The sequence below is a fragment of the Hylaeus volcanicus genome, chromosome 3, assembly GCF_026283585.1.
Source record: "Hylaeus volcanicus isolate JK05 chromosome 3, UHH_iyHylVolc1.0_haploid, whole genome shotgun sequence".
Classification (NCBI taxonomy): domain Eukaryota; kingdom Metazoa; phylum Arthropoda; class Insecta; order Hymenoptera; family Colletidae; genus Hylaeus; species Hylaeus volcanicus.
This window is the reverse complement of record NC_071978.1, coordinates 30,737,464-30,762,467: the sequence shown is the minus strand read 5'-3', so window position 1 is coordinate 30,762,467 and position 25,004 is coordinate 30,737,464. Positions and strand designations below refer to the sequence as shown.

General features: G+C 40.8%; 5 protein-coding genes and 3 long non-coding RNA genes across 11 annotated transcripts; 5 read left to right on the top strand and 3 right to left on the bottom strand.

Moving 5' to 3' along the window:
* The first annotated feature begins 1,244 nt into the window (after positions 1–1,244).
* Positions 1,245–5,045, top strand: LOC128873395 (serine/threonine-protein phosphatase alpha-2 isoform). Its single transcript, XM_054116963.1, has 5 exons — positions 1,245–1,480; positions 2,266–2,397; positions 2,479–2,709; positions 2,799–3,127; positions 3,244–5,045. Exons 1-5 carry the CDS (start codon positions 1,426–1,428, stop codon positions 3,481–3,483), a joined length of 987 nt encoding a protein of 328 aa, XP_053972938.1. The 5' UTR covers positions 1,245–1,425; the 3' UTR covers positions 3,484–5,045.
* Positions 5,046–5,191: 146 nt separating this feature from the next.
* Positions 5,192–13,171, top strand: LOC128873394 (T-box transcription factor TBX10). The gene is made up of 4 exons (XM_054116962.1): positions 5,192–7,397; positions 7,524–7,861; positions 8,085–8,336; positions 11,533–13,171. The coding sequence occupies exons 1-4, from the start codon at positions 7,265–7,267 to the stop codon at positions 12,040–12,042; spliced, it is 1,233 nt and encodes a 410-aa protein (XP_053972937.1). The 5' UTR covers positions 5,192–7,264; the 3' UTR covers positions 12,043–13,171.
* Positions 7,255–8,261, bottom strand: LOC128873404 (uncharacterized). Its single transcript, XR_008456412.1, has 4 exons — positions 8,121–8,261; positions 7,855–8,053; positions 7,575–7,783; positions 7,255–7,420 (listed from the first exon to the last, which is right to left on the bottom strand). It is a non-coding gene; the product is annotated as an uncharacterized LOC128873404 (long non-coding RNA).
* Positions 8,376–11,690, bottom strand: LOC128873403 (uncharacterized). 2 transcript variants are annotated; one of them, XR_008456411.1, is made up of 4 exons: positions 11,564–11,690; positions 9,642–11,389; positions 9,348–9,558; positions 8,376–9,150 (listed from the first exon to the last, which is right to left on the bottom strand). It is a non-coding gene; the product is annotated as an uncharacterized LOC128873403 (long non-coding RNA). The 2 variants fall into 2 exon arrangements; XR_008456410.1 differs by having other exon boundaries at positions 9,348–11,389.
* Positions 13,172–13,305: 134 nt separating the features above from the next.
* Positions 13,306–18,078, bottom strand: LOC128873401 (uncharacterized). Of its 3 annotated transcripts, none has more exons than XR_008456406.1 (5): positions 17,953–18,078; positions 16,868–17,866; positions 16,592–16,705; positions 16,156–16,271; positions 13,306–15,964 (listed from the first exon to the last, which is right to left on the bottom strand). It is a non-coding gene; the product is annotated as an uncharacterized LOC128873401 (long non-coding RNA). The 3 variants fall into 3 exon arrangements; XR_008456407.1 differs by having other exon boundaries at positions 16,592–16,695; XR_008456405.1 differs by having other exon boundaries at positions 16,592–17,866.
* LOC128873391 (splicing factor ESS-2 homolog) lies at positions 18,049–20,107 on the top strand. Its single transcript, XM_054116956.1, has 3 exons — positions 18,049–18,255; positions 18,412–19,570; positions 19,647–20,107. Exons 2-3 carry the CDS (start codon positions 18,420–18,422, stop codon positions 19,939–19,941), a joined length of 1,446 nt encoding a protein of 481 aa, XP_053972931.1. The 5' UTR covers positions 18,049–18,255; positions 18,412–18,419; the 3' UTR covers positions 19,942–20,107.
* A 251-nt stretch (positions 20,108–20,358) lies between these two features.
* Positions 20,359–22,669, top strand: LOC128873389 (uncharacterized). Its single transcript, XM_054116953.1, has 5 exons — positions 20,359–20,651; positions 20,720–21,131; positions 21,211–21,788; positions 21,870–22,254; positions 22,349–22,669. Exons 1-5 carry the CDS (start codon positions 20,549–20,551, stop codon positions 22,581–22,583), a joined length of 1,713 nt encoding a protein of 570 aa, XP_053972928.1. The 5' UTR covers positions 20,359–20,548; the 3' UTR covers positions 22,584–22,669.
* Positions 22,670–23,414: 745 nt separating this feature from the next.
* On the top strand, positions 23,415–24,941 carry LOC128873396 (uncharacterized). The gene is made up of 4 exons (XM_054116964.1): positions 23,415–23,447; positions 23,554–23,992; positions 24,142–24,416; positions 24,498–24,941. The coding sequence occupies exons 2-4, from the start codon at positions 23,681–23,683 to the stop codon at positions 24,616–24,618; spliced, it is 708 nt and encodes a 235-aa protein (XP_053972939.1). The 5' UTR covers positions 23,415–23,447; positions 23,554–23,680; the 3' UTR covers positions 24,619–24,941.
* The last annotated feature ends 63 nt before the right edge of the window (positions 24,942–25,004 follow it).

Sequence of the window (25,004 nt, the reverse complement as noted above, 5' to 3'; positions counted from 1 at the left end):
AGCAATTATTTTTAACATTGCCTTAACAACCACTATTCAGTTCAGACGTATTTTCAATCAGCTCCTTGAATTCAAATTGTTAATCTTAATTTATTGTTTTTGTTAAAATAAATCATCTTGTTGATAAAGTTCGGTTTTATGTTCGTGATCGTTATTCTTTTATGTAGAATCCCTACAAATTATCGACATGTCGGTAAATTGATGGAACAAATGGCGCCCTCTATCGGGTAAACGCTCAGGCTGGTCGTCGACTAGTTCCTACGGGCAACGCTAGATGGCGCCGTTTATCCAATCAATTTACCGACATGTCGGTAATTGAACAAATGGCGCCCTCTATCGGGAAAACGCTCAAGCTGGTCGTCGACTAGTTCCTACGGGCAACGCTAGATGGCGCCGTTTATCCAATCAATTTACCGACATGTCGGTAATTGAACAAATGGCGCCATCTAGCAGTGCGCATAGGAACTATTCGGCGACTAACTTGAGCGTTTTCCCGATAGAGGCGCTGACCAAACTACGAAAATTAGTTTGTTGTTTCCACCTCTAGATGGCTATGGCGATGAAGAAAAGCGCGCGTAAATTTGAGTTGCAATACTTTATTTTATATGTTTATATACATTTTCACTTAAAATCTATGATTATTATACGTAAATAGTAACTTATATAACTTCTATTGGATCTATGTCTGCCCAGTGCGCTGCTGGGATGTCCTCGTCTTACATAATTTATAAACTATACTCCTTATTAAAGGTATCTAAGATATGGAGGATGGCAATTTGTATATAGATCTCTAGTAGTGTAAATTGATATATATATATAACTAATGGGAATGATTCCTTCTATCATGTTTTTACATATTTGCTTAATCCGACATGGACAAAAATGCTACGAACGAATAAAATTCGTTTCCAAAGCACTATGCTGTTACTAGAATTCATCTTCTTCTTGAACGAACATTGCCAACATTATTTCCTGTATACAAACTTATTCCCCTATTTTGTGAAAGCAAGTACATCGTACTCCCAATCTTCTTCCTATCTACTTTCAAAATTCGTCGACATGCTAATTAATTTATCCCTGAAATAAATGCAATCTCTTATTAATTATTATCTAGTACGTGATTCGAAGTCGTGGGGATTTACAGTCGTGGAAGTTTCCAAGATCCTCGGGTAAACGTTACACGGAGCATGCTCGATAAATCGATCGCTCGAACTCTATCGAGCAAGAAGAGCTGGTATTCGGGGAGGGGGTAAAAGGGAGTGGAGTGCGCGGTTGTCCGGGGCGGCCATTGCGGGTACATTGTGCGAAACCGCGAATGCAATTGAGTGCTGTGTGTCGGACGAGTGAAATTCAAGAAAATCAAAAATCGTCCCGAGAGGAAGGTGATACGTGCGAAGCCCGGGACGCGCACAAAACCCCGGCCCGATGGCTGAATCCGACAAACTGAATATTGACAACATCATAGCTCGGCTCTTGGAAGGTAAAGCTGCCTCTGCCCTGTTTGCCCTCCTTCAAAGGGGGAGGGGGGGATACGTGAGACGAACTTGTCGGCCGCCGCGTCACCCTTTGTTAAACTTCCTCCACGTTAATGTTTTTCTGGAACCTGAATGAATTCGGAACGATCCCATAACTCTCAATAAATTTATCGTGCCTTGCCTTTTATTTTTCCTCCTTCTCCTCTTTCTCCTCCTTCCCTGCCTCTGTTTTCTTTCATCGATTACGCAACTCTCTTTAAATACAACCGATCTTAAATGCTATAGACGAGTCGTCGATGTCCGTTTGTTTACGCGAAACAAGATTGACAGTGCGTAACTGAAATCTTGGTCCCTTGGGCGAGGCTTCTGTCCGTGCACACGATGATCGCCACTGCGTCGTACGTGGTCATTTCAATGCGGCTCTCAACATCCAGCGTCGTTTATTCTTTGAATTTATTTAAATTTATTAATAGATGAAACTGAGTCGTAGGAGAATATTCACTGTTTGGTGACTATGCGAGAAAAGCACGGTTTCCCGCTAAAAATGGGGGGAGGGGGATAGACATAGTCTAACGCTTAGACTTTTTTTTTTTTTGGAACGACAGAGAAATTCAATTTTAGAATCAGAGTCGTAATATTAATGTAGATTTATATTTCGAGGGTACATTGTTCCGTAGAACACTTTCTATGTTAGTCTTTGATTCTAGCATTCATTTATGAGTAACTAATCGAATTTGTAAAATTTGTAAAGTTCTAATTGTATATAAATGGAGATAATTTAATCTTCCAGTGCGGGGAGCCAGGCCAGGCAAAAATGTACAGTTGACAGAAGGAGAAATAAGAGGGCTCTGTCTAAAGTCACGCGAAATTTTTTTATCTCAACCTATTCTATTAGAGCTTGAGGCACCGCTTAAAATATGTGGTAAGTTAGTGGAAATCATTTTTGTACCACCCTTTTTTATTATCCAGAGAGCAAAACAAGATATATTTTTTTTCTTTTAAGGTGATATTCATGGACAATACTATGATTTACTGCGGCTATTCGAATACGGTGGGTTTCCACCGGATAGCAATTATCTTTTTCTAGGAGACTATGTCGATAGAGGGAAACAGTCCTTGGAAACAATTTGTCTTCTGCTTGCCTATAAAATCAAGTATCCTGAAAACTTTTTTCTACTTCGTGGAAATCATGAATGCGCATCCATCAACAGGATATATGGATTTTATGACGAATGTAAGAAATCTTATAGCAAATTGTTTTTACTTTCATTCTTGGATCTTAAAAATATCGAATATTAAAATTATTACTTTCGCGTTGCATAGGTAAACGTCGATACAATATCAAACTATGGAAAACATTTACGGACTGTTTCAACTGTTTACCCGTTGCCGCCATAGTTGACGAAAAAATATTTTGTTGTCACGGTGGTCTCAGTCCGGATCTCCAAAGCATGGAACAAATCAGACGTATTATGCGACCAACGGATGTACCTGATCAAGGTTTATTATGCGATTTATTGTGGTCGGATCCAGACAAAGACACGATGGGTTGGGGAGAAAATGATCGTGGTGTATCGTTTACATTCGGAGCCGAAGTTGTTGCCAAATTTTTACATAAGCACGACTTTGACCTCATATGTCGCGCTCATCAGGTATGTATGTCACGATACATACGCTATCGTTAATTTTAGCGCATTATCTATTTAATGCTTTGCGTTGCGTACGTGACTTTTTATAGAATCAATCGTAATTCTCTCGAAAATTTCAGGTGGTAGAAGATGGCTATGAATTCTTCGCGAAAAGGCAATTAGTCACTCTATTTTCGGCACCAAATTACTGTGGCGAATTCGACAATGCTGGAGCCATGATGTCCGTGGATGATACTCTCATGTGCAGTTTCCAAATTCTAAAGCCAGCTGACAAAAAGAAATTAACGTACGGTGGCCTGAACGCAGGTAGACCAGTGACGCCCCCGCGAGGTGGAAATAACAAAAGCAAGAAGAAGTGAAATCCTTAGATTTGTTTTTTCACCCCTTCCCCCCTTATTTGAACGCAAAGCTTATAACTTCGGAACAACTCCCTCGAATACCCATCATCTTTTAAAACATTAAGTTTTTGTAAGAGCAAAGATGTTATTGTTATTGTTATTATTTTACCTAATATCGCTACTATTATTGTCATCTATTCCCATATTATACACGAATTTATCGTAAATTTCGATAAGCCGTTTATAATGACACATTAAGTAATGGAAAAATCCGGAGGGGCATTGCTCGTTAAGTAAAAACAACAAACAAAAACCGGACAAGTTCTTTATTAATAAGACAGTTGAAAGTTAATTGAAAAAAGAAAAATGTTATCGAATGTGTGTGTCCGTAAAAGAAAGTTAAAGCCAAGTTCGATTACTCAAGATTAGATTAGAAATTCTCGACGGCTACTATAAGATTCTTAAAAAAGACGATAAACGACAAGAATGGTTAACATCGTATTCATTCTTGAGTTTTCGCTAATATTATTTTCGTTCTTTCATAACTCGAATAATTCAAAAACCATTCGCAACACTGATTGAAAAAACATGATACGATACAAAAGTACAAGTGAGCTATAATATTTAGTATAATACGATACTATTGATATAACGCCAGAGATAAGTTTATTACGCTAACCTTTGCTTCTGTTGGTATACCTATATTACTTTGTCATCTAGGTTATCGATACATAATATCGTCGCCGTATGTAGACATTTTCAACGACAGATATCCCAGATGCGGTACGCAATCTTGGCTTCGTTATATTTCTGTAAATGCACAAAATTTGTAAACATACAGATATAACTTTCTAGAAGAAAACGTTTTTTGTAGCGTGTGCAACGTTTTTATATTTAAATTTATACAGGTCATAAAGGATACGGTGTACGAGCTGTTTGGTGAAACGCCAATAAATTTCGAGCGACATATTTTTCTTTTAGAGGAAAAGGATAGAAACAAAAAAAAAGACAGTGTTGTACATCTCGCGTTTATCTCTGTATTCCAGAGCTGATTAAGCACGAATCAAGAACGTCGATTATGTATCCGCGAAGCTTCTCTGGATTTTGCTTGACGTTATTACGATCGCGAAACTTACAGGAGGAAATCGTAATAATAGATTTAACATAACAAAAAAAAAATCAAGCTGTAAATGTGTATAACGCAAGTAGCGAAATTATGCGAATATGCAATACACATACGATCACGAACGGGCGAGAAACATAAAAAGAAACCCCGATTTCTAAGGATTTCATCGTACGAATGATAACGATCCCACACGGATCGAAAAATAATTTTCTTAGTCTCATTAACATTTACACGCTACTATTAATTTTGTTCATTTCTCCACCACGCTCTTCTTCGCGCACCATGTAGATCGCAGAATCCATTTTCCGATGATAATCGCATACAAAAGAAAATCATTAAGCGTCGTTCAGTAAAAATCGACGCGCCAACAAACTCGCAACAAACACCGATTCATGTTTGCCTCCCTTGTACTTGTACATTAATTTCTATTTTATAAATAAAACTCACGAAAAACATTCATCCATTCTTTTTTTTTGTATTCATTCACGTTTGATAAGTATTCGTCACGTCCCCGACGCTCCGCAACGACGATATTCGTTTAGTACTGGTTTTTAATCGAATTATCTTGTCGAACGATCTCATCGATCTCTAGTATGTACACATACGTACGTACATATAAAAATCACTGGTACTATTGATAATGCTATTGCGTATAATATAGAACAATAAATTCATAATCTTTAATTATACATATTTGTTCACTTTTTCACGAAACGCTCGTTTCGACTATTTTTCGAGTAAATATTTTAGCGGCTTACACGAGCGTGGATTAGGTTGAAACAGAAGTCCACGGTGAAGAAACAGACATAGTTCCGTTTAGAATTCAATCGTTAGATAGTTACGAACGTCTGGAAACTCGTGTACGCATTACGAAGTATTTAAATATCCGACGATCCGGATTTAGTACGTAGTTCCGCAATATTTAGCATTCGTTTTGTCACGATAGAGGAAAGAAACGATGAAATTTCGAAAATTTGAATTTATTGCCGGCACTATTACATATTGTACGAGTTCCACGTCCTGTAATTCATACTCGTAGTAGATTTTTAAACGAAACGTAGGTTTTTAAACACGAACGGTAAGACTCGCGTAATTACTAATTGTAAATAATTACAAAGGAATTGGGAATGTAATGACTTCGGAATAGATGTTTATACTTGTAACATTCTTCCAACCGACTTGGCTAAATGTATGGAAGGAGTGAAGAACTTTTTATTAATAAATAAAGTCGTTCCTCTGAATCGTTGTTCTTCAAGTTATGGTTAATTAATGGTAGGTAGTGATATTAAGCGAAAACATATATTATATAAATATAAAAATATGTATATACATATATATCATTTTCTTCAACCATTTTAAAATGAAAATACAGGTCTTCCTTTGAAAGAAACGAAAAAAATGTTACGATACTTTAAAGTCGTTACGAACGCTAATGTAAGTGGTGTGCAACAAGTACAGTAAAATTCCTGGGAGACCCAGGAAGAGACACGGGTATTTAGTGGTTCGGGAACGACGTTGGTTTCACGCTCGAAGGAAATTAATTCCGACGATGGTCGCGGGTTATCGCGTAATCAACACCTCCTTTTAATCAATTAAGCTCGGCGGTCTAGCGACGAGGTACACGAGACACGAGCCTCGTCCCTGAGGAACGCATCACGCTACTCCCAAGTGTTTGTTAACCGTCCGAGAAGACTCCGCCTTTTGGCACGGGACCCAAAGGAAGAGGATGCAGTTAGCATCCCGTGAACCCAAGTTAGCCGAGCGTGGGTGTCCGCGTAGGAGGATCTTCGTGAAACCCCTCCTTCCTCGTGAAAGGTTTCCCTTCCTCTCGATCCTCCTCTCCAATGTTTCTCGATCGGTCACCTCGGTGGAGAGGAAACCTCAGGAAAGAAGAGGAGGAGATTTCCGTAAAAAGAGAGAGGGAGGGAATACATCGGAGAATGATGTCTCGATGATAAGCCGCGAGGTGTAGTCGACTCGGGGGAGTTCTTTCTGATTCATCCGATGTCGCGTTCACGCCGCCGACGACTTTAAGCCCTTGTCAGCGTCCGGATCTCGAGGTGAAGACAAGTCCTGTTGACGAGAGGTGTGAGAGCCCGTCGACGATGTCGAGCATCCTCTGATAGTCGCCCCAGGATCTCGAATCTCGTTGATTGCCTCGAACCGCTTAACGACCAGCCACGAAAGATAACCGTCCTTCGGGACATGCTCGCCAATTTCTTTTTCCTTCTGTTTCAACGTCGACAAACCTTGTCCCAGTTTCCGCGTGACATCCACCGATTGGTTTTTTGCGGACCAAATTTTCGACGAGACGGAAAAAAGATTAAACAGAAAGCAGAGAATCAAGTGCCAGGCTGTGACGTGTGTTTCTTGTTGTTAACGTGACGGTGACTGTGATCGAAGGGTGGAATCGATCGAAATTTTCAAAGAAAGCCTTACATTGTACAATACGGTTGCATTATGCGCGAAACAGTGGTGGTTGCGATTTGGTTCTGAAGACTGCAGAGAATCGAGTCGAATTTTTACGAAGGATCGTATTCAATTTACCCTTCAGTTTCGGTTCAAGTTGTGCTTTGGAGTGAATGATAAAGAGTGTTCAAGTTCAAAGGTATATGGTGAATTTGTGAGAAAAAAGAAAGTGATTCGGTTGTCGATGTTGCCAGAGGACCAGTAAGGATGCAACAGCAACACGAGCCACGGCACGATATCACCGCTGATTGCTGCTATCAGCAATGGGCTCCCCATCATCAGACTCATCACTCTGCTCAGTCCATGACGAGCGTTCCATCCCCAATGCAACAGATGGAAGGTAGGTACCTCCAAATTTCACCGCTAGAAAATTTTATATAAACATGTTTTCGTGATGTTTATTACAAAAAAAAAAAAAGGTTTAGTAAACTAAGAAACCGTAAAAGCCGTATAATTATCATTTCAGCGTGTTTGCAGACCGCGGGAAGGGTGAAACGATCCCGTAGCCCCAACCTACCGAAAACCTCGCTAACACAGCGCGTCGCTAATTCGTCGATTTCCACGACAACTCCCACAGAATCTCGCAACGATAGCAACAACAACAATCGTCATTACGGAGACCACCATCCCAGAGAGAATGGCGCGAGTTTGACGGAAGAATCTGGCTCCAAGAGGCCTCTACATTCCGCTCTGGTTGGTGCCGGCGCTGCTCTCGAAGCGAAACCACTATGGGAAGAATTCCATCAATTAGGAACAGAAATGATCGTCACAAAAGCTGGAAGAAGAATGTTCCCTACCTTCCAGGTCATTGCTATGTCTTAATGACTCGTTCTTAATTTTCAAAATTTCGTGCAAAACAAAGTAATTCGTTGTTTCGAACGTTACAAGCATTTCTTGACTCTCCATCTGGAAGCCGTTTACAACCCCTTGTTTACGAGCGATTTGGAGTGGCAGGAAATGTTCTCGTGTCACTTATGCATTTTCCCATCGTCGAATCTGAAAGAACGAAATTCTGATCAATTTGCAGTGTCGTTTTTTTGGGTTAGACCCCAACACGGATTACCTGCTGGTGATGGACTTCGTACCCTGCGACGACAAGAGGTATCGATACGCTTTTCACAGCAGCGCCTGGGTAGTGGCTGGTCGCGCGGATCCAATCTCGCCCCCGAGGATTCACGTGCATCCTGACAGTCCTGCGAGTGGCGCTCATTGGATGAAGCAACCCGTTTCGTTCGACAAACTGAAGCTCACGAACAATCAACTCGACGACAACGGACACGTAAGCGATAACATCGAACATGTTTCCCTTTGAGTTACTCTAATTTCTGCTGGCACTATTCGAATAAAACTTTGACCATCTCTGATGTTAGGTTGGTGCAACAGTAATTCTTGTATTCTTCAAGTCAACAACTGAAGGACGAGATTATTTATGCACCAAGCTAGTAGAATTAACGTCGCCGTAGCGATGACAGCGGGGTTAAACGATTAACGACCATTCTCGAGGCTTTGTCTTCCGCGTAAAAGAAATTTAGTCGTGCGAACGACGTTGCGTAGCGTAATTCATTCCGAATGCGACGCAAAAGAGAAACACCTACGCAATAAAGTAGAACGAGGGGATGCAGGGAAGAAAAGCTTCGCATCGGGACGCGCCGCGTCGGTGTCGCGTTCCACGTGTTTGTCGTTTACGAACGAGTTCCCCTTAATTGACCTGAGATACGAGCCTATCCTTCGCGAGAAATTATAAGACCGCGAGAGACGCGCGGTAACATTTTTACGGGACGATTCCCTTGTCCCCCAGGACGTCCCGTCAATTTTTTCATTTTTTCTTTCTTCTCCACGAAACGATTTACTTGGCCGTTCAGCTGTGCATAGACTGCAGCCTACGACAAAATACGACAATGAGGCATGGTTCTATTAGAAGCTATTATCGTCTTACGAGTAATTAGTAGCAATAATTGTTTTAACGCGTTACGATCTTCAGATTTATGCCCTGCTGATCGTAGAAACTTAATCGCCTACTGAATGAGTCAATGACTACATTACAGGGTAAAGTTTGCACCGTATTTTCCTGTGCACCTTTGTTCTTGTTTTATCTGAAACATAATTCATGGATTGATTAATTCGATGCAACATTTGAAAAGTGAGAGTACAAACCTAATTATACTCTGTACAAAGTCAAGTCACTCCAAAAAGTATCTGATTCCACTTGGAATGGTTCGACTGAGATTTCGGTTATTAGATCAGAACTTCTCTTGTTGGCTTTCGTATATCGTAAAGCGAGCCTACTCACAGTTTGTAAATTTTTGGAATCTTCCGTTGTCCGCGCCTTATTAATCCCACAGTCCTGTCACCAGGATGGAACGGCGATAGAAACTCAACCGCGAGCCTAACGCAAGTAGCGTAAACATGTGTAGCGTAAACGAAGCTCTGGAAGCCTGGGAAAGACAGCGAAGCCTTGGAGGACGTGTTTACGGTTTTCAAAAGAATTCCTTTGGTAGTGGCTGGAAATTACAAACGGAAAGAGTATCGAATAGTCTAAAACCGCGGTACCATCGTTGCTTTAATGCTTGAAGTACAAATATACCTTTTTTTCTATGATACAATCGAGTAGATTTGTTTTAATAAACAATTTGTTACGCTCTACTTCGCGCGTCGAACTTCGAGAACCTCTCGATTCCGTTACTCTTCATTGTGTCCTAATGCACCTGCGGTTGCGCCAAAAATAATCGTCCCTACGTATCCGTGCCAAATTCAGCGTGTCAGGCACCATTGCAAATCAAGCGGTTCGGCACCGAGACGTATTGGCATACCGATTAATGTTTCGAATTTGCTTCGATTCAGACGTCGGTTGTATTGGTCAGTCGTGAGTCAAAGAGAGGACGGAGCGCGACCCTCCGACACCAGACCTGTTTCAGGACAGAGCTGGCCAGCGATCACTTTTGTAATCATTACTCAGTCTGATTCCTAATCCTACATTCATTATTTATTATCCTCTACCATTGCTCTTTAATCGCTCGAAAACTGTTCTAGGACAATGTCACAATTCCTTTTCTCGGGGTTGCTTTTCATCTGGCTCGTCCTGGTCCTGATCTATCTATTCCAAAATCTGAACAACTACGTTCTCGTTCGACGTGTCGTCGATTATTATAAACGCGGGACAGTCACTTTTGCCGACAAACTCGCTCGATGACTCGTCCAATTTCGATGCAGGACTGTGAAAGCGAGGCAAATTACTGGTACGAGTTTAATCGTTTTTATTTCGTTGTCCGAAAGCTAAGACTTCGAGTTTTGGAATGACTATCGGGTGAAGTTTATTCAGAGGAAGATAAGAATGTATGAACAAGCACGGAAGCAAACCATATCGGTTCGACTGTTTTGTTCAAACGAATTTTCTGGACGCGCGCGCTTCGAAGCCGAACGACTCGTGGCGTTGGCTCGCGTTCCATTCGAGGATTTATTACTTAACGCGTGGAAAGAATTTTGACTCGTGGTTGTCGGGCCCTTCTTTCACGTGCCATCGAGCAGTTTGTTCCTTTAATTGCGCTTAGAGAGGCACGCCACCGGGCTTTGTAAAAAATCAGTCGGGTCAGAATTCGGCGCTAAAACGCTCAACGATTCCGGTTTCTTAATTGGGACTTTGCGTCGTGGAGCGTTCACGGTTGAGAAACGCGACGAAATTCGATACATTATGATGCTTGTTTTACGCGTATGATCCTTGAGAATATTAATATTAACCCTTTGTACTCGGAGCCTTCTTGTTGCAAAATGTGTAAACATTAAGTAGTCTAGCTTTGGAATGTAATTTATTGTAATGAATCTTGATTAATATTTTGTCTATCTCTGGCATGGAAACGATAAAAAAAATAGAATATAGCAATTGGCGGGGGTGAGAAGGAGATGAGAGGAAGAAAATCGCGTATTCAAAGATTCTGGTAGACCGTGTCGGAAGGCCACACACACACATACACTTGGCTCTTCGCGAGGATGACTTTTCTTCTTCTCTTCTTCCTCCCCACCGACCCTGTGGTTCTGTTCTTTTCGTGTATCCAAAGAGACACATGCCCCGGCATATGCTCGTAGAAAAGTGTGCGCAAGAGGAAGGACGAGGGTGTCGTGTTGCCGGAGTGGGTCGGGGGTTAGTTTTTACACTAATTAGTCACCGAGTCTCTCGTGGCTGTCAAACATTGTGACCGCCCCCCTGCGGTGGCTCTTCCTTCGAAACATAGAAAGGTCCTCACGTGTGTTTTTTTCCTCTTGCATTTCCCTTCCTCGGGACTTCTCTTACTCCTTCGGATCACCGTCGTCTTCCGATAACGATTCCAACAGATGATCCTGAAACATTGGAATGCTCAGTCTTCCACAAAGCAAGAAGAAAACACGATTTTTATGAAACTAGACATTCATAGCCCCTCTCAGACCCTTAGCTCTGTATCGACTACAGTAGACGATTCTTTAGTACCTTCTTCGCGTTTCAGATAATCTTAAACTCTATGCATCGGTACCAACCAAGGTGCCACGTGGTGGTCGCGCCCTCGCCGCCAGGTTCTGGCCCCGATCCTCGCACGGAGAACTTCAAAACCTTCACCTTCCCCGAGACGAGATTCACCGCTGTAACCGCCTACCAGAATCATCGCATCACGCAACTGAAGATCGCCAGCAATCCGTTCGCCAAAGGGTTCAGAGACTGCGAATCGGACGAGTGCGACTCCGTTACAGTTTCCAGTATGCAGAACCCTGCGAAGAGGCCCGCGACCGGAAGCACCGGCGTACTCTCGTCGAGTAGTTACGTGAACGCGATACCAACGGTCCAGATCCCTGGTATATCTAGTCAGGATCATCATCAGTTTTACGGGGCTGCCGCGGCTGGACCTTGGGCTTATCCCGCGCACCATGGTCAACCTGCGGCGCATATGAATTCTGTTCATTATCCAACGCATCCTCATCATGCGCATCCCTCGGGAGCGTCGTTGTACGGGCCACGATAATTCGGAGTTGCGAGGAACGTCATTCGAAATGAACACAGCGATCCTTTTTATATTCTGCAGATTGTAGAGCACTGAAAAATATTAAACATATTTTGATATGCGTATTAGAGAAGACTACCCTTGAGTACATCGACGGGTGTAGGAATTGGAAAACTCATTGTTGATTGTTTGGAAAGAATGGAAGTTGTACGGTGGACTAAGCAAACGTTCTTTCCAGCAGCATATCGTAGAACGTGCGATGAACGAGTGTCGCGAATCGTGCCTTATCGAGAGAGTAATTGCGGAGAAAGTTTGTGAAAACTATACCAAAGATAGTACTAGGTTTAAGTATGTAATATACAGTAACTTGAATTATATTCGTATCCAGTGTCTTTATACATACGTAAGATAAAAAGAAGCAGCGAGCCAAATGTAACGATAACGCAATCGATGATCTACTTTGATCAATTTTTCCTAAGATCTTTCGGTGAACTGTTACTCTGCCTTCGTAGCGTGTAGTATTTATTCAAAAATCATTTATTCTTAATAAATCATCGTACTCGTAAACAAGGTACCGGTGACGTTCATCGAAAACATATTTATTAAATGATAATTTACCGAAGGATCTTGAAAAGGTGAAAGAGAATAAAATATGTAATTCGATTCGATATAATGTCGATATCTCGAGCGCCGGCCTAGATAAAAATTCCGCCGATTCCTGGCGTGATCAGTACCGTCGCTGTTCGCGACGATCGAACCACGCGATACAAATCGGTTGTTGGTGTCGTAGGTCCGTAGCTCGACGGTCGAAAAAGAAAGTGCCTTTTGTAGGAGCAAAGTGCATCTATTTATACAGGGTGTCTGAAATGCCAAACGGGCCTAAAACGCTCTCGAGCCAAGTCGGGAAAGTAAACGCACCGTGACAACCCATGAGAGAGCTTGGTCGCTAAGTGCCTTAATAAATTATTCTCCAAGTATCGTGTGCCATTGTATCTCGAAATTTTTTTCCCCCTCGAATGTTCTCTTTCCTCGAGAATCCGCTAATATTAAGAAACTCAAGAGCGCTCTGCGTGCGCAACGGTCCTGTACGTATTCGAAAAAAAAAAGAGAAGTGTATGAAATAAATGTCAACGTGACGTCGAGCACTCGAGTTCAAGACCATTTCTTTTACCGCTTCTCGCGACCTCCTCTTTCCTTTATCTTCAATTCTACCCCTACATTTAGTCATATTTCGTACAAAAATCCAAAAGCTTTTTCGTTTAACTTCTACGTATACTCTAAGTCGGCGAAGTCGTTGGCAGAAAACGTCACGGAGTGCATACGCCAAATCGTCGAACAACATTTTGGTAGACGAGCACGGCGCGCGCGGTGGTTTAACACCGATACTGTTAAAAACGACACGCTAATGCCAACGAAGCGACACGGAACGCGAGCGTCTGACGCGACGCAAGGCGACACGACGCTGTCGGTTTCCACGCATAGAAAAACGGATGGACCGACGTGGCCCGTGATTGATGGCCATGCGAAGCAACCCGTTGTGTAAACATATTACAAACGTATCCTTAATGACTCTCGGTGAATATCTCCCACTTGCATCCACCGAAACGTTTCGTAGTCGCGAGTGAGTGAGCTACGCCCGATGTCGCAAACAACGGAAATAACAAAAAAGGAAACGCTTGGATCAAAGCGATTAAAATGACCGTACACGTTTAAATTAGATTTGCGCTTATTTCGGTACGGTCTCGCGACTCCCAACACGAGTTTAAACAAAGCGAATCGTGGACGAATAATTGATGTTTAAAATGCGGGCGAATGCAATGCCTAATCTATTCGATACTTATCAGTTACAGGCTCTGTTTCTATACGGAGTACATTGTCCTAGCTTCCGTCTCCTCGATACCTCTTGATTTTATACAAGGCTTGATAGAAATCAATAGGGACCCTTTAAAAATTCTTTCTATTAAGGGGGTTCGTGAAAAGATACAAAGAAATGCCAGGGATAGAAGAAGCGAAGAGGAAAAAGAGAAAGAATAAGAAATCTCGTGTTTCGAGAGAACCGGTGCGAGTGCAGACTTTTCGTCTACAGAGAGACCGCGCTTATCGGTGACGCGTGACGGCGCCGGCAATAAAAAGCGACCGTCGGCCTATCTTCGCTCATTCTTTCATCTTCCTCGTAGGTGCCAGGCGGGCTCAGCCCTGTAGAAGTCAACCCTCGACAGGGTTAGGTGACCCCGCGCTGCTGGTGGCAATTCTGTTCGCGAGAACCAGCTGCCCTCAAAGCCAACTCTTTAAAACCTCCGAAGACCCATTTTCTCGATAAATGGAACACCGACGGCGTTACGATGTATGTATATCGCGTACAAGCCAACCGACGGAACGTTCGATTGCTCGATCGCTCTCTTCCAAAGATCCAGATACTGGTCGAGAATAAACTGTGTTTATTGAGAGATCGAGGGCCTGAAACGTGCCTGGGAAAACCTTTTCAAGTGGTCTCATTCGGCGCGAGAAGACAGTGGGGTCTCACTAAATAACCATACGTTTCGACCTTGCATTCGCTGTGAAATCTTTGGGGGGTCCGAGGACCTCCAAAGAAGTGACAAATTTCGGTCACCTTTTCGTCGTTCCACGCATTCTTTTGGCCATTCAAAATTCGATGTCTCTCGGAAAAAGTTCCACGAAGACAAACGTGCCGGTTTTATTATCGAGTTCGAATAATCTAACAACGATAAGTACAACGTGGGTCGCATTAAACGGCCAGTGAAATCGGAAGCGAGGAGAAATAAAATGATAGATGGCGTTCCAAGAAAGACAAGCGCTCGATAAATCTCTCTAATTTTCCGGTAGTGGCTCGTTGGTCGCGGATCAAAGACCGACAAATGAATCGCTCGGTAGATGAAAGGAAAAAAACCGTGAAGAGAAATGGAGGAAAAAGAAGGAAAGTGCGAGCGACCGTGCGTGCATCCGTAAACCGAAACATTTCGGGGGATGTGGAGGGTAAAGTGTTGCGTTATCCCACGGACCATGAATCCGTCATCGCTAGCTACCAGAGGAAATACCGCTGGGTATACGGTGCGACGACTGCTGGAGCTTTTATAGTTTTCACGCTGTTTGATACAACCAAACGGTTTTTGAACCTTCGACCAGAACACCTTCTTCTCACCGATCGAAACGGCGTACAGCAATGTTTCTCGAGTTGTCGTTCGTTTTTCTCCACGAAACGTTCCGATAAATGTGTCATAAATGTTTCTCGTCCGAGTTAAACATCGATATCTCTTGAAAACTTGAAAAGAATTACTGTACACCACGGATTTCAACTTTTCAAATGGCGAACAAATGAGATGAACAGAATGAACGGTTTAAAGAACGAGAGAATCGGGTACGTAGATACGAAGTATGAGTTATAAAGAAACGAAGCAACCGCCATTTCGCAGCGTCGTCAAAAGAATTCTCAATTTCCTGACCCGGTAGGAGAAACGAACAGCTTTCCAGAATCGGTAACGTTTTTGTAAAAAAAAAAAAAAAAAAAAACATTTGTTATTTCGAGAGACGGGGAGAGGCTTCCGTTTTGGTGCAAAGTTCTCGAAAGAAGACGAGCGGGCAGATCTAGAGGGTCTCGTACGTCGGTGGCGCATACAACGAGCAGAAGTTCATATCCTGCGGTACCAGCCGCACGAATATGGCTGCAATGACAGATTTACAGATTCCAGCCATCGGGGCTGGTCGCTTCTTCGGGATTCTTAAAGCGTACGTTCAACGAGCGAGATGTGCCTTGGATGGCCGGAGTGCGCGTCAAATCGCACCTCGACTGTTTATACTTTACGTCCGCAACCTTCCTCTCTGTCTACTTCTTAAACTTCTTCGTCGCCGTCATCATCGTCGTCATCGTCCTCCTCTTCGCTTCGTGTGACTTGCGTTTTATTTAAACGTCGATTTGTCACGAAACCTGCAGTCGAAGGGTACCAACGTTAACGACCACGCAGCTGGTTAATTCATTTCAACATTTAAAACAAAATTATCGATATCGTAAATTAGCGATATCGAACTAGTTCAAAAATATATACACCGCGTGCGGTAAACCTAAAAACTAAAAGGATACGTTCGTAGGTGAAATCGTAAATGACCAACATAATTTACCTCACCAAGTAACAAGCATCGTCGTTATTCGTATTTCCAGCCTTATTAGCAACAACAAAATGACCACGGGTTAGCGCCTGTCGACTCATCCTCCTTAATTGCACGGCGACAGGTGACTTGGAACAAATATGATTTAAAATTGGATTAAGCATCGTAAATTTAACTTCGTGCCAAAATGGCAAATGTCCCTATTTTTCTCTGCCCCCAGATGCATGCTACTTCCTGGACCGTGTCCACGATTCATTTTTACGAAGCTGGCGATACCATTCTCTTTGATTCTTAAATCCGAAGATTTAATTGATTGTAAACGCGTATAGTAGGAAGAAGAAGGAGAGAAAGACGGACATGTCTGTTAGCGCCATGAAAACTGTCCAAGCAAGCCAAGTATCCGAAGACAGACACTGACCGTGAACCACGAGACCTAAAAGAAGTTTACCTTATGTCGTAAATAGAGGGGACGGGACGGGATGGGACGTCTTTCTTGACTCCTCTTGCTCTCGGTGTCGGTTGACACTGACACGTGCTCCGCGTAACGCAAACCTTCAAGAATCTTCGAATAAATTTCACGTTGTTACATTTATTTGCAACGTTCGAAAAAACGCTCGTCAATCCCATGTGGTCGTTTAAAGTTCAAATGGTAAAAATTATTAACGATTCAATATCGATGTCAATTTAAATTATCTTTGATTTCGTTAAATGCTTTGTTCCTCACATTTTTTATACATTTACATGTTCCTTCACTGGCACTAGTATTCTCCAAAGTAAAGATGGCGACTCCCCAGAGGCGGCGCTTTACAATCCAAAAGGGGATCTTTTCCATCTAAAAAAATTCGATAACCATGCCATTTAAATCATTCTCTATGCTCAATAAATAGAACATTCAATCGACATCAGTCAAAACAATTAAGGGGCTCCCTTTATGTGGTTTGATAACCACTGACTTATATCAAAGAATGCCCTTTAATTAAGTTAGAGTAACAATGTTTAAATTAATAAACGATACATTCGACGGCCACGCTTTCGGCAAAATTCAACATACACAAACTCTGCGAAAAACCTGAAGGAAAAGAGAAGCAACGCGCGTAAGGTGGACCTCAAAAGATTTTCGCTGTAACATAGTCGGCAGGCATATCCTATCTCGCCGCTGGAATCCTCATATGTCTTTCATCGTGCCTTTCCAACACCTCGGAGCCTCCCGAATCATTTTGCTCGGTCTCTCTTCCTCTTTTCTTCCGAGAGTCCGTGCCTCGAGCCACGGCAATACGAGAAGGCAATCGTATCCCATCCCACTGTCTCAGCTCGACCAAAATATCGCTTCGACTACTTACCGAGTGGCCGAAGCCAGGGCCGTCTTTGCACGGCGCGATACAACGATCTACCGATCTACCCCATCGAATTCGAATTGTACTTTCGTTAATTTCATCCTTACACTGTACTATACTACTCCATTATTTCCGAATTTTCCAAACGTATAGTTTGTTTGTTTTCAAATATATAGTGACCATTAACGCAATATATATTTCTTTATCTTTATGAGAGTATCATCCATGGATTGACGAGATCTTTTCAATAAAAATAAGTTTAAGCATTATTCTACTCAAAAGCATACTTAACAAAACACATTTTATATAATGTTTGAAACATTCTCGCTCGTTTTTTCCTTATTTCTTGGGTACCTCCTCGAGTCTTGTAGTTATTTACTGTATTAAATCTATAAATAAATTATGTACAAATTTATTTATATTGCGGGTTTTGTGAAAAATGTACCCATTTTAATTAGAGATGTAAATTATTTACCTTGCCAAAGTTCATGCAATGGACGCACAATGACGCCACATGACACTGACAGCGATAGTTCTATATAGCACACATTATCCTTTGTTGGTTAGGTTTAATATTTGTTTGCGAGTGGTGTTTCGTTTTACGCACTAGTGTATATATTCCATCAGCTTTTAATTCCAATAACGATGAAAAAGCTGCAAAAATGTTCAGTTGTATCACGTACATATAAGTATGAATGAGAAGTAAAAATAAAACATTGATGCACGGGCAGACGCATTTAAGAAGAATCTCTGCGCATAACCTTACTTCTTTCAAAACGTAAATACGAATCATTTTGACTTTCAGAAAGTTTATAACTGTTGTGATACGTATACGTCGAATATATTTCCGTCCACACTTGCAGCTGTCATTTTGGATTGTTTTTGTGGACATTGTCTTTGCTTTCGTGTAAACACTGCATTGTGGTTTTTACAGATTTGACGATGAACTCTCCAGGATCTCAAGCCCTAGAGGCAGCCAAAAATATGACAGACTTGGCTGTATTTAAAAAACCGATAGGTGTTGCTAAGAGGCACAAAAGAATGCAGCCAAAAATTTTGGATGAAGACGCATACATAAAGAAAATGGGAGAAATTATACAGAGAGATTTCTTTCCACACTTAGACAGACTTCAAGCACAGAATCAATATTTAGATGCATTAGAGCAAAATGACGTGAAAAGGATGAGAGAACTCTATGAAAAATATAGTTCAGGACGACCGACAACTGAAAGGCCAGCCAGTCCAGCAACATTTGAGACACCAATGAATAAAACTGAATCAGAAGATGAACAGTTGAAAGCATCAAAAACTCCAACAGATACGCCTGTGGCCACAAGCACGAAACAAAAGGATAAACCAGAAACTAAAACTGGATTAGATGCATATTTGAGTATGCACACGAGTGAAGACAATGCAAGTTTCGAAGAAATGATGGTGGAGGCAGAAAAGAAACTCAAGCTTAAGTATGCTTGGCTTTATGAAGCTGAAGAAAAATCATTGGCACTGACCAATGGGAAAGCATCGGACACATTAGCTATCGAGAATGGAGATGAGAAACTTAATAGATTAGACAGTTGGAGTTATAAAAATAAAAATTACATTATGTATGTTCCTGATGGAGTTGAATTAACTCCAGATGAAAGGATAGACCTAGCTAAAAAACGACAATTAGTAGTACACGAAAATACAAGACTCAGATCAAATCCCTTCAATGAGCAACAAAATAAGGAAACCATTAATGAATTGGCAAAGAATCAGTCAAAGGCTAACGATGGAAAAATTGGGGTCGATGGCAAAGAAATTGTTAGAAATCCAACACCTAGAGTAAATGGATTTAGTTTTGTAGCAACCCCGAGTCCAAGACCCGGAGAATGTGAAAGTCCTTTGATGACCTGGGGTCAGATTGAAGGTACACCATTCAGATTGGATGGTGGAGATACTCCTTTATTGAGGACAAGTCAAGGACCATCATTTAGAATGGCAGAACCTCCAAAAAGAGAACAGTTGGCATTACAATTGGCAGAGAAAGCTGGTGAAAGGCACAGAGACAGAAAAACTAAAGCCTTGCAAGCAGCTAGAAAATCATTAGCGACGTAAGTATTCCCGTGTCATTTATAACGTTTACAATTAGCATACCTATATTAATGTTTGTAATCTATTCTATTATAGGCCATCACCAAGATCAACCATAGATCGTTTGAGTACCATGTCTCCAGCAGCTAGAAGATTAGCTACACAGAAACTTCGAATTGCGAGTACACCAACCCCACGAAGAGTTCCATCTTCGAGGACACCATTGATAGGTATCAGAACACCGAGCACTCCGCGAATAAATACACCATCAAAACCGGAAAATCACCTTGATTCCGAAAATAGTATGCGATGCGAAGGTCCTGTTCTCACCGATAATCTACTCAATTTGCCTCTCCAGAGACAAAGAGCGTCGGATTTTTTTAATAAATGAAACACATAAAGATGTATTACATTTTCAACACTGTGTATTGTATAATATTGTAAATATATTGCTATATTTCTGAACGAAAAATATTAACTTATATTGTAATTACCGACTGTTTATATCATAAAATTAATATTTTATAATAAAATACTTAAAAAACAAAAATGATCTCTCTATAACTCAGACGGTATTTGACTTCAAATGTTGATAGAATTAAATCAGACTTAAAAAATGTAGATAACAATTATAGAGCGTTAACGAGTTCGCTTCCGTTTGACCTTACCGCGTGTATAAACAATAATACGGAAGTATGCGGAAATAGCGGACGGTCACGAAGTTTGATTCATTCAAAATGCGACGTTATACCGGGATGTAAGTTTTAAATGATTCATTTATGTTTGCATCAAAATTTAAATAAATGTATCTGCTATGAAGAAATAATGTCTCGTCTACAGTATACGAATACAGGAAGTTTCGGGGGCATATTCAAACGTAACAGGAAATAAAATTGATACTGGTGGATTGTGCAATTCTTTTTCGAATTCATAACTTTTTCACGTATATAAGGCAATCAGAATGGGGGACAAGACAAAAGAGAAAGATCTTCGTCAATATGAAGTCTCTGACTCTGAGCACTCTTTTCATCCTTGCAGTAGCATATTCGTTGATGGTTCAGGCAACTCATCAAGAGTGTAAATGTGGAAATTTAGGACCAGGTACACGATTGGAAAAAGATAATTTTACTATATGATGTGTCACTTTAATTTAACACTATTAATTACAGGTACAAATCCTTGCACCTGTACCGATTCCGTTGTGACAGCTGCAAAATTACCAGAACCAACGTATTATGTATCACCGCAAGACATTAACGATGCGGCAGCTGCACGTAACAGTCAAAATAGTCAGTCTGATTCGCAAAGTATTTCTACTCCTGTTACATACACCATCAGTGAGAGTGATTCTACGATACGTAGTAGCAGCGGTAGCTCTAATACATTTACTATCACTGGCAGCACCTCCTCGAGTTCTTCTCTATTGCCTGTACCTCAAACAGACGTTATACCTGTTCCTTCTGAAAGTTCAAGCAGAAGTAACTCCGGCTGTGGTTGTGCCAAACAAACATCAGAAACTATAGAAATACAAACTGGTGATTCAATAATTCCAACCAGTAATAGTGGCAAAATTGTACCCAGGTATTTGAAAATCTCTACTTTTTTACGAATTTTATAAATTGTTAGAACAAGACTGCAAACATATTTGTTTTATTTACAGTTTTCCACCAATTGGCGATTTATGTTACCCGCTTCCAGTCGACCCCCGCAGTGGAAAACTACTACTGACAGAGAAAACAAAAGTAACTCCAGCTTATCCTGGTAAAATCATATGCAGCAGCTGTACTAACCCATCACCCAACCAACTTCCTTATGAGATTTGTATAAACGTGCTCACTGGCGAGACTACAACCAGAATAATCGAAACCGGCACTTTGGGTACAACAAGTGGATCCAGTCCAACGATATTTGCAAAACCAAATTCTCCTGTACCTGGTATATCAACATCTGGAGGAAATGGAGTTACTACTGGTACACTACCTGGGGCACCTACCGCAAACAGATTAGGATTGTTTGGAAATTTGTATCCCAAAACATATAGTGGATCCAGGCCAAGTTTGCTTCCAAATATAAATTTGGGAACATTTAGTAGATCAAGGTCAAGGATGTATGGACATCCACACTTTGGATTAAGCCAACCCAGCTTCGGAATGTACAATATACCTCCAGCACGTGCTATTGGACAAAAACAATTCTCTATAACTGGCAGCACTTCAAATTGGTTTGATGATGACACAGGTGTGACAGGAAATATGTACTCTAAATCTATCTTTGTCAAAACTCAGAGTTACGTTAAATAATACAGAACATATTTTTCAGATGAAACTGTAGTAGATCATTCGTATCCGGAGATGCCAGCAGATGCAGTCTCTCTTACTCTCGCGTACAAAAACCTTCGCGCTCCAAATGTAATTTATAGACAAGGAAAACAATTTATACCAGAAGATAAATTATCGTTTGGTCATCGAACGGTGCCAAATGAATCGAAAAATGACAAGAAGACTCTTGATATTCCGGAAGAGAAACTTGTGATGGTTGAGAAACCTGTCGTAGAATTAAAACTAGCGCCCCCGAGAACTGTGGTTATTGGTTCATACGATGAACAAGAAGAAGCGAAACTCGCGGAACTTGAAGCGATTGAACGTGAAAGTATAACGCAAGAAGAATCTGCAGATCAAATGTCAGAGAGCCTTCTCACTTACAAGTAAGTTTTTTATTTACAGATTAAAATTTATAAAGCAGGAGTTGAACTCTATATAATATAAATATTTGCTAACTAATATGTTAACCATTCTCAGAGATCTGGGTTACGCACCTGTGGGTTCAGTATATATGAAATCAAGAAAACACAATCATGGAATAATCAATGGAGAAATTAATGATAGTGCAGAAGAACCATGTGGTCCCTTAGGTCCACCAATACCAGATTATATTCCAGGCAAAGTCATAGTTCAGGAAACGGTCATCGAAGATAATTTTGGAAATCCTGGAAATATCGAGACACATCCAACAAATCCTCCGTGTCCACAATGATTGATTAAACAATAAAATAGTCAATTCTTTTGGTTGTAGACCATTAGAAATCGTTATCCTGTACATATTTTTTGAGAAATAAAACGTTTTCAATGAAACTTTAAACCTTCTCCACTTTTATCCCCTGGATTAATAGGACATTTAGATTTAGTATAAAATAAAATAAGCAAAGGAAAATATTTTGTTACGACTTCGTCAAGACTTCAAGAAATTTAACAAATCAATAAAATTACACTTTTTCTTGCTGGTGTATAACTTAGAAAAAGAAAGAGAGAATAGTATTTGTTAGTTTCTGTTACGCCTTCGCTGGGTACGGAGATTTACGATGTTCCTGTGACTTCGACTTCCGAGGTTTAAGCGATCCTGTCAACGCATCGTGAAACGGTCTTTCGAGCGGGGTAAAAGCAATTTTTGGTATGAGCAACACATGGCAGAGGAGACTGGTAGGGCAGGCGGATCTTAGAAGACACTAAAACTCCTGAGATAGAACTTGGAATACTTTCTGAGATTAACAAAATATCGAAATGCAAAGATGAATTGGGATATTCTATTAGATCAAATTTAACTAATAAATAAATAACAAGATAGTTCTCCTTTATTCGATTCATTATTTAAATAACTCTTCTTCTCTAGATAACGCGGTACTTGCCTAATATATATTTAAAAACACCGCGTTTCTTTTTTAAAAATACCTCTCCGAGCCATGTGTATAGTTTTAATTTTTGATCCACTCATCCCCGAACATATTTCTCTCAAGCTTGGATCAAACATTTTGCTCAGCGTCGTTATCTTGAATATGTTATTGTTAGCTATCGAAAGGAAGTGTTATCGAAGACGGCGTTAACCGCGCGCTTTTGGGTTTACGTACGTTTTAATTTATGAACACTACAACTCTGTAATAGCACGTTACGATTTTATACAGTGGTCTGCATGAAAAATGGTTTTCACTTACATGTTTTAAAACTTGCAGCGATACGTGCGTTTCATCTCCTTTTTCATAAACACGTTCGAGGCTTGTAACTTCCGCGGATGAAGTTCGCTCGCTTCCGCCTACTCGGGCACGTTCGGGAGCTGTAAAACTTTTCAATGGAAAAACGATGAGTTTCCTTCCGTTTTTATTTACGTATACGTATAAATTGCGCCACATAAAAATTGATACGTTCGATGATAAACAGGAAGTGATATTGTTTTTCACGAATCCGTATATTAAGAACGCGAGCATACCGCCTACAGCTGAATCGCAGTATCGATTTTCAGATACGGTCATGAATACGGGAACCGCGTTCTGGATTCTTATCGCTTTTCATTCGATCTTCAATTTCGAATGTTGTTACAGCCACGACAGACCTAAGATAGTTACATACGGCGATCCTTGCATCGCGACACGCCAATTACCAATCAAGATCGAGGTATGTATGCGCAACAAATTAATGCCCATTAAGCTAACAATTTGAATCGATCGTGCTTTGTTCTTCGAACACGTAGAAAACAGTCTGTTTAGTTGCAACAAAGTTGTTACACAACAGATGTATCATTTTGTAATTAAATCATTTTCCAGGGACCTAAACCACCCGTAGAGGACGAGAAGATACCTGTGTCGTTGAATTTTAGAGTTGTTTCGGATATGTATGTACAACCACGTCGCGACGAATACTCGATAACGATAGATGTGCCTTCTACTTCTATTAAATCGCAATCAGACAGTGTCATTATAGACGATACATCGCGAGGAACATTTTACACGTACAATACTCACGTTCCTCCTGCTGTCGAGGCACCGCCAGCCTCCAAACATTATAACTTCGTAATTGACGAGACAGTTCGGAACATTGAGTAAATTTTACTAAATTATTCTTGCTATACCTTCAAAGTTCCGTGTTTATAAATCTAATTTTCCATGTTCCTTTTCTGTAGTATTCCTCAAGGCAACGAGCAATCCGAAGGAATGTTTTATCAACGATTGAAGGGACTCAGAACTCGTATCGATACAGTGCTTGTTCCTGCTTGCGAGGTTCAGACATCTTACGAATGTTAAGCTACTTGAGAAATATGAAATTTCTGTAAATGTATGATGTAATACAGGCTAATAAAATCAATCGAACGAATAATAATATATCGTTTCCTGCATTCTTCATTCATTATTTACGAAAACAAGTTCAATTATTCTCGATTAGATATTCCTCTTACGTCAACGTAGTTTGTTTGCTTTATCGATCCAATAAATTCCTCGTTTGTTTGTTGTTTCGATGCGGTCCTCAAATTCCCGCGTTTATATTTACGCGTACAAACATGTAATCGCTAAAAGAAACGTGTCTCGCGGCGAATCAACGTGGATCGACACGGATACCTTAACATAATCAAGACAACTAAAATCTTCCTTTAATCGACGCTATCGCGTGAAATTTGACTCGTGTCAAATTA